The sequence below is a fragment of the Aptenodytes patagonicus genome, chromosome 8 (genome assembly GCF_965638725.1).
Source record: "Aptenodytes patagonicus chromosome 8, bAptPat1.pri.cur, whole genome shotgun sequence".
Classification (NCBI taxonomy): Eukaryota; Metazoa; Chordata; class Aves; order Sphenisciformes; family Spheniscidae; genus Aptenodytes; species Aptenodytes patagonicus.
Window position 1 is genome coordinate 19,055,633 of NC_134956.1, and position 8,223 is coordinate 19,063,855.

Here is an 8,223-nt window from a genome sequence, read left to right on the forward strand (position 1 = left end):
TGTTCCACACTTTCAGCAAATGCTGTAAGCAGGCATACATCAAATTAATTAAAGGCAATTTATAGATTTGCATAAATTGAACTAAATATTGCTTTCATAGCAGTGACGTTAGTCTGCAGTTAATCAGCATGCTGGGATTTGGGCAAGCCTATAATAAGCATGCTTATTTGCACCTTGCACCAAAAAGTCCTTTGAGAACTTCCTTCCCCTGCAGATTCCAGTTCTGATTCTTCCAAGTATTTTCTAAATAAATTTATCTGTATATCTTTAAAATACCTGAGACTATTCAGCTAATCCAATATTCAAGTGCTGAATAGACTGATAATCTAAAAAAAAAAAAAAAAAAAACCACCACTAAAAACTCATGCCTTAGACAGCTCTACTGTCAAAGCCAGGTGAAGCACTTTGGTCCTGCTTTAAATTTGATAACCATCTACAAATGAAACTAAACAGATCCCATGTTTTCTCATTTAAAAGTACCTGCATAATTTTCCCTTTCGCACATCACAAAACAATTGTGTTCTCTCATTGTGTATGAATGGGAATGTTGATAAAGCCCAAACAAATCACAAATGCATCTATTAATATCAGAAGTTAAGAGACCAAAAGCCTGTTGTATGTAAATATATTTTAGCAACAAACACTATTTTACACTTGGGAAAAAAAAAAAACAACACATTGGTGAAGAGCCCAGCACCTTCAGCTGTCCTTGTAGACTTTACTCCAGCCTACAAGCTTTTTTAAAAAGCTACACAAATATTGCTAAAAAATAATTCACCATGTCTACAGATTTAAGAAAAAAAATTACATGTAAATAAGCAGCATTTTAAGGACTGATTTGGCAAAAAGATACCTTCCCTTGCGCTAAGAAGGCGCTCTGTTTTGAGCCCGATATGTTGCCACCCTGAATGCAAGTGAACCAGTACAGGAAGAAACACACTGAGGCTCTTTTGCAGCAGTATATAGGAGTCTTCTGCAAGCATGAATCAAACTCAGAAGATAAAGACATCACTAGTCCTTGCCTACCCTACAAGTATCCTCTTACAGAGCACTCCCAGGCTAATTCAGAGCAGCTACACTTCAGCTAATAAGCATGGACCTAATTCACCTCCTGCACCCAGCTGAACCACATAATGCTACTGCAGCTAATGGGATTGAGTCACTGTGAAAACAGCATAAATGTTATTATTGCTGTTGATCCAATATTAGTCTAAGGAAACTGCCCAGTAGGCTTTGAAATCAACCTACCATTTCAGATTTTAGTCACCCAAATCTTCCCCAGGTAACTGAACCTCCTTTTCTTGAGGAGAGAGCTGAATTTAACCTTAGTTTTCTCACTCTCTCCATGAGAAACACACAGCTTACACCTCACACACCAGTTACCACTAAATAGGAAGTCATCATCTGCTCGTCTTGCAATACCATCCCTCTGTGCTCTAAATGCAAACACGGGAATCTGATCCAAGTATCAGTGGAGACTCCAGCTCTGGTGTCATTCTGTAGTATCATAATGAAGACAGGGACCTTCCTTCAGGTTTCCTGAGGTGTGACTGAAAGCAGGATTTAACCCTCGGAATCAAATACCACAGATTAGACATTTTGAGCATGTCCTTTCCGGTGTGAGTTGATGGAAGGGACAGGTATTTAGTCAAAAATCATGCACCGCATGCTCAACAGCTGCTATTTCAGCATGTAAGTGAACCCAGGTGTTCCCACCATTCCCAGTGCAGGAGCAAAGCTGGTCTCAGTGGAAATGGTTGTGTGCTGACCTATTTCAAAAGTTTTCCCAGCTTATGAGTTTGACTCTTTTGAAGCCATGGCCCTGACGTTAGACAGGGAATGTGAAACCAGGTTTCATCAGGTTAACAGGGTAACCTTACCCCTTTGTAAGTATATTCAAGTCCAGGAATAAGTGTATCACTACAGAGCTTCAACTTAGTTATATCCAAACTGAAAGGCTGCTAAAAGCATCCAGTACCATTAAAATGATACAACATTTGCAAACTGTAGTCTGCCTTGCAGGTAGACAGGACACAAGTCTTCAGCCTGCTAATATAAAGAAATACAAGAGGATCTTAAAAAAGGCAGGGAAAAAATGAAGTTTGGCAGACAGATGCAGCAAGGGGTGCTGAGCCCTTCAGCGTCAGTGGGCTGCCGCTTTCAGAAATGTCAAGCCTTCATTCTCTGTTGGATTCAAGTGGATATTGTTGCTAACCAGAACAGCAAATCTTCAGTGTCATTTGAAAGATAAAAAGTGCTCTTACCTTGGGGACTTTGCAAGAATTTTGTTCCAGTCAAACACAATTATTTCAGTGTGTTTTTCATAGTTATTCCAGATTCCCATTTGCGGCAGCAAATAAGCCTTTCTGCATTTCAGAATTTTTCCTTCACTTTGGGGACCTAGAAAGAAAGCCATATTACACTGCAATTAACGTCTGGAATGGTGCTGTGAAATAGATCTTCGTTACCAAAATCATTGTTTCACAGTGCCATCTACAGTGTAATCCAAGGCAAACGACAGCAGTCATATTGCTCTTTTCACTTGTTTCCAAGAACACAGAGAAACTGTGATAAGGCAGCTCTGAAATATGACTACATCAAATAAAGGCAGAGTTCGCTATACTAGAAATTACAAACATAATGTGCGCAGCTCACTCTGTCCTTATAATCATGTGCCCTCTCGCCACCCAACCACTGTGAAAGCTGTTAGGTCTAAGACACCACCACAGCGCAAACAGATTTCCACATGCTTACTTGAAACCTCCAACAGTTTGAACCAGAGATTATTGAAGACGGGGAAAACCTTTGACTGTCTTCATAAAGATTTGGCCAACACCCTCGGAGTCTGGCTGCCTCAGGACCAGAGGGTCTGTAGGGTCTCATCCATAGGATCGTGTCTGTGTGATCAATGCATTATAGCACTCTCTGACACTTTTGTCTCTACTTGCTTCCAGCATCACATCTCAGACCCAGCCCACCTATACCCAGAAGCTACGCTTTGAAGTCGCTATATGGAGACACTTTTGCAGCAGTACTGACACACGTTCCACAGAATAATGAGCTCAAACACTCCATTTCACAGACATTCAAGTCTCTTTGCTTTTATTGTTTATATTTGTTCTCTCACTTCTATCCCTGGGCTCAACTTGACCTTCTGCTATTGAAAACACAACACAGTGCAATTTGTGAGAGTAATAATAATGTGGTCTTCACCTACGGAGTGATCACAATAACCTTTTCTCATCTTCTTCCAGCACTCTTTTCATTTCACTCTTCCTTTCATCAATTAGAAACTTGCTTTTAAGAAACACAAAATTACACTATCACATTGGAGAGCAAAGCATCTCTGGGGTCATAAAAGCACGTAGGCAGACTCCTTTCAGAAGCTTAGGACAGGAAAGCCCCTGGCTCAATACACTCACCTCCTTTCTGTTCAGAACACCATGAGAAAATAGAGTAATTGCTGGAATTAAAGAGGTACCAGGCCAGCAATCTATAATTAATCACATTTTACTCTGTCTTCGCTTTCCAATGTGGAGAGTCTCAGAGTAAGCCAAAATCGCAACGCAGCAGTTCTAATCAAAACAAAATGTGAGCAAAGAGATGTCTTAAGACAAAGCACTACCATCCTGTATTAATCCTTTCTTCCACAAATACACATAAAATAAAAAAAAAATCCGTGTGCCTCAAAAGAAACCTTTTTGAGAAAAAACAAACAAACAGGCTTTTCAATATAGTATTGAATGACTGAAATGGTTGTGTGGTACATTTTTACCCATTTCATAATAGGACAGATGATAGATAAATATATCCTTACAGTGCTCTTGTAGAAATCAATATTGCAATATACTAACTTGGGTTTTAGTGCTTATCTGTTCCATAATTTTTATTAGAGAGGGAAAAAAACTTGTGTAGATGCATCTACAGGTAAATACTAACTTTAGTGAAACCTATTCTGTAAACATATGTTAAACACTGGTAAAAGACAAGGAAGTATTGATTATTCTAACTCATTCTAATTAAATGGATACAGCAAAAGCGGCAAATGATACAGCCACCAGCGTATTCTAGGGCTTTCTGATGCCTTCCAGGCAGTGCTATTTCTTAAGAAAACAGGGTTGTTTGAGGGGAGTGTAAGGCAAACTCCTACCGTGCAATCTGAAGTCTGAGATTCAGCTAGCTTTATTTCAAGAAAGGAGGGAGATCAGAACAGAAGCAAGAGGCTCACCTGGTTAATAACGGTAAAAGGAATGCCAGGCTTCTCACGGTGAAACCCATGTTTTGTGCATATTTTGTGATTGGTGGTTTTAATGCTGGTCCCTGCCTCATCTCAGGGCGCAGCGTTACTTTGGAAAGCAGAGCTGCTTATTTGCAGGCTGCACAAACAAGCAAATCACTCCTGACCTTCTGCGCCAGGAGCTCTGCTGGGGCAGCGTGGCCTGCGAGGGCAGCTGCTCCCACGAGCGGGCACCAGCCCTCCCACTGGCCACCTGCGAGCAAACCAAGTGCCACTTTAAACAAAATAAAAATCAGCGTCACCTCCCAAGAGGTGCCGATATGTCTGACAACAACTGGAATTTCGTGGATGAAGTCCTTGATGTCAGCGCAGCAGGGTTAATTCACGCAAGAGGGATTTGAACAGAGGTTACCCATGGAAAGCAATCTTATGAAGAAAGGGGTCATTTTTATACAACGAGCTCTAGCCAGGAAGCAACTGAACCCCCACTTCCATCTCTAGCAAAAGAAAAGAAGGAAGGGGGAGAGGGGAAGGGCTCTGCTCTCAGCATTTATGCATGGGCTGGCCATGAACAACTCCTGCTTTGCACGTTAGTTGCCCCAGACCCCACAACTCTCCTGTGCCAGTATTTAGGGCATCCAGGAGCCTGAACTAAGACTGTGGGTTCTGGTATCTAAAGGGAATTGCAATGGTCAGATCTGCTGCGCCTCAGTCCCAGCACAGTCCGTCTCTGTGCCTCTGTGCTTGGGTAAAATGGGTATAAACAGCATTTCCCTATGCCAGAGAAGCGTTTCAAGAACAGAAACAATAAAGGTCTAAAGTTATTTGGAAATTGTATGAGCACTGTATAATTCCTTTGACAGATGGAATAAGATAGCATTTTAAATTAGGTACTTTTCCTACCAATATTTACATGTTGTAAAATAATTCTTACGGCTACTTTCTGTAAAGAATAAATTACTAAACCATTTTATGCCATCTTTTATAATAAGCTATTAAATAATTTAGAAAAACCTCCTTCCGTTAAATATTTAAAAGGCCTTAATTTCTCCATTCTCAATAATTCCTCACTTAAAATAAAGATAGCGCATCCCTTAAAAGACGACTCTTCTGGAAAGCAATTGGTAGCAAGGAGGCCACGGGCGCCACACGCTTCACAGGGTGACTTGCCAGCCCGAGAATTTAACCCCACTGGCAGCCCTATTAAACTCTTAACGTCCCCCTGAATAAAGAACCGAGAGAAAACACAGCAACATCTGCAGTTTCTTAGAAAAAAAACCCAAACTATCTAGTCTGGTCACGACGCGTACTTGAAAAGCGCCGCTGTTCGAGTTTGAGGGGACATAGAGACAAAATCAAGAAAAGAGCAAGAGCGAACACCTGCTTGGCCAGTTCTACCTGTTACGCACCAGCTAACTAACGCAGACCGCCCATTTCAGGGCTAAACGACTATAAACGGGACACATATTTAGTAATATCCCTCCAAAGACCCCCACAGAAGCAGCTCGCTCTAGGCCCGCAGGCCGGAGGGCAGGCCTCGCCCCTCAGGGGAGGGCCGACACCTGAAAGGCGGCACTCCTCGGCCCGGCCTGGCAGCCCACAGCAGTTTTCGGGCCGCGAGCGGGGAAATCGTTTTGCCCGCGTGCGGCAACTTTATTTCGGCGGCTGCTAAAGCGCGTTTGAGGGGACGCGGGGCGGCAGGCAGGGAGGGAGGGCGGGAGGGCCTCGCCTCCCTGAAGGCGGCGGGCGGCCGCCGGCCCTGCAGCGTGGCGCTGCTGCCCCCCGGCGGCCGCCCGCCGCCTCGGCGGCTCCGCCGCCGCCCGCCGCCCCCCTCTCCCCGCGGGCTCCCGCCGGCGGCCCGCAGCGCGGTGGAGCTGTCCCCGGCCCAGGCGGCATGCATAATTTAGCGGCGAGCTATTAAACACTTCCAACTTTTGTCATTACTCGGAAATCTCATTAAATCTCATCCGTACAACGTGCACCAATTGCTCCGCCGAACCCCGCTCGTTGTTCCCCGCCGGAGCCATCCCGCCCCTCAGAGAGATTCCCCCCCCCCCCCTCCCCGAGGCCCTCGCCTGCCGCAAAGCCTCTAATTCGCGAGCGCTCCTTTGTGCGAGAATGAACCGTCGGTGCAAATTAAGTTCTGTCGTTAATCATATTAACACGTTGCTGTCGCAGGATTCCTCCGTTCACCCTGCTCCCGGAGAGCCGGGCTGCGGGCACCCGCGGGAGGAGGCGCAGGGCTGGTGGGCTTCCCGCGCTCTCTCGCAGGCTGTGCCCCGTCTCCTCGAGGTCCCCCGTGAGCCCACAGAAACGGGCCAGCCAGAGGGAAAGAACGCGGTTCAGATTCTGAATTCGGTCCCTCAGCCCTCACCCAGAAACCTCTGCATCGGGTCGGGTAACTTTAGCTTGATCTGTAGACTTCAGGTGGCACTAAATTCACCGCAGCTCAGTTATTCCAACAGTTAATTAACCTTGCTTTAAACACCGCACCTCATTTCTAAGCTGAATTTGTCCGGCTTCTGCTTCTAGGCATCTGATCTCATTAGGCCTCTTGCTGGCAGATGAAAGCGACCTCCGCTCTCCGGTATCGCTGCCCACACTCGCTGCTCTCAGCCCGCCATCAGTCCCCGACTTTCACATAAGTGAGATGGAGAAAGCCTCTCCTTGGAAGGCTTCGCACTATTAAATCCATCATGCAGCTCTTCTCTGCATCGCTGCCAATTCCTCAACATCAGGTGTTTTGAAGTGAACCTCAGAAGATACGGTAACCAGAGAGGATCTTTATCGATACCGCAAACAGAGGTAACAAACCTTCCAGCTCGTACTTCATGTTCCCTCCTCATGCACCCTGCTTGTCTACCCGGCTGACGCATCGCGTGGGGACAAGTAAGGTGCTTAAAGGTCTCAGTTCTGCCCACCCTTACTCACACCGAGTAACAGTTACACCAGGTAGGAAGGCACTATGCAAACTGAGGAAGGACACAAAGTCATGCACGTAGTAACCTAAGACTAATCTCACAGTGCAAGAAAGCAAAACTTTTACTGAGCCCAATTCCTCTATCCTTTACTCCCAGGGTAAACATCAATCTTTCTGCTGCATCTACTTCCCTACAGGTATCACTGAGGGAGGCCCAATAACATCAAGCTCCATGAGGCAACCTGAATTGAGAAGGCTCTTCAGACAGCAAGAAAATTAGCTAAACGAGGTGGCAGCAAACTGCAAGTGTGCTTCCTCACTTTTAAGAAAGCCAGACATGTAGCAAAAAAACCACTGGGGGACTGTGGCAGTTCCCAGCTCCTCTCAGACCCCAGCAGACTCCCAACACACTTCACCTGCAATTTTTGAAGTGCTTTTTTTATGACATCACATTCCATTTATGACATCAGTCTCTGGCTGGCGGCAGCTCAGGCTGTCACCACTAGTCAGCCCTTTCCACAGGAATATTTCAAAACCTCACTTAATAGCAACTGGGGGAGGTGGGGAAGAAAAGAAAACAATGCCAATGAGAGCTAAAGGAAGTAAACCCCACAGCCCCCTAAGAAGGGAGTACTGGACTGCTATTATATCCACGTAGCATGAGGTATCAACCACACCAGCAGCCGGACCATCCACACACAGTCAGACATCCTATGTGCCATGTGTTTTGGGGGAAATGTGTCTGTCTTCACCAGCATTTCGAGTTCTCTAGAGTATATCTGTCTTCACTGTCTCCTTTAGAGATGAGAGCAAACCTTCCATCCGTTGTGGGCACGTTAAGAGGATGTGCTGGGAGGACTGCAAAAATATGCCTAAGCCACCCTAATTCTCTGCCCCAGTCACTGTAGCCTTCCTCAGGTAATTCTGCCAGAGTGAGAATAGCGAGTTGACTGGATGCTCTGTTGGAAAGCCTTTTTCAGTTGGACACATTTTAAGTGAGAGTTTGTGGCCTCCAGCTTTAGTCCAGTGGAGCTCAGGTCACACAGAAGCAGTAACAGCAGTGTGC

The 8,223-nt window shown here is 45.3% G+C and overlaps 1 protein-coding gene across 1 annotated transcript in view; it reads right to left on the bottom strand.

The window, feature by feature from the left end:
* TAFA4 (TAFA chemokine like family member 4) overlaps positions 1-2,344 on the bottom strand; it is a 51,314-nt gene extending 48,970 nt beyond the window's left edge. The window contains exon 1 of the mRNA XM_076345876.1: positions 2,265-2,344. Coding sequence (XP_076201991.1) covers positions 2,265-2,344 — 80 coding nt within the window. The remainder of the gene's footprint in view (positions 1-2,264) is intronic.
* Between the last annotated feature and the right edge of the window lie 5,879 nt (positions 2,345-8,223).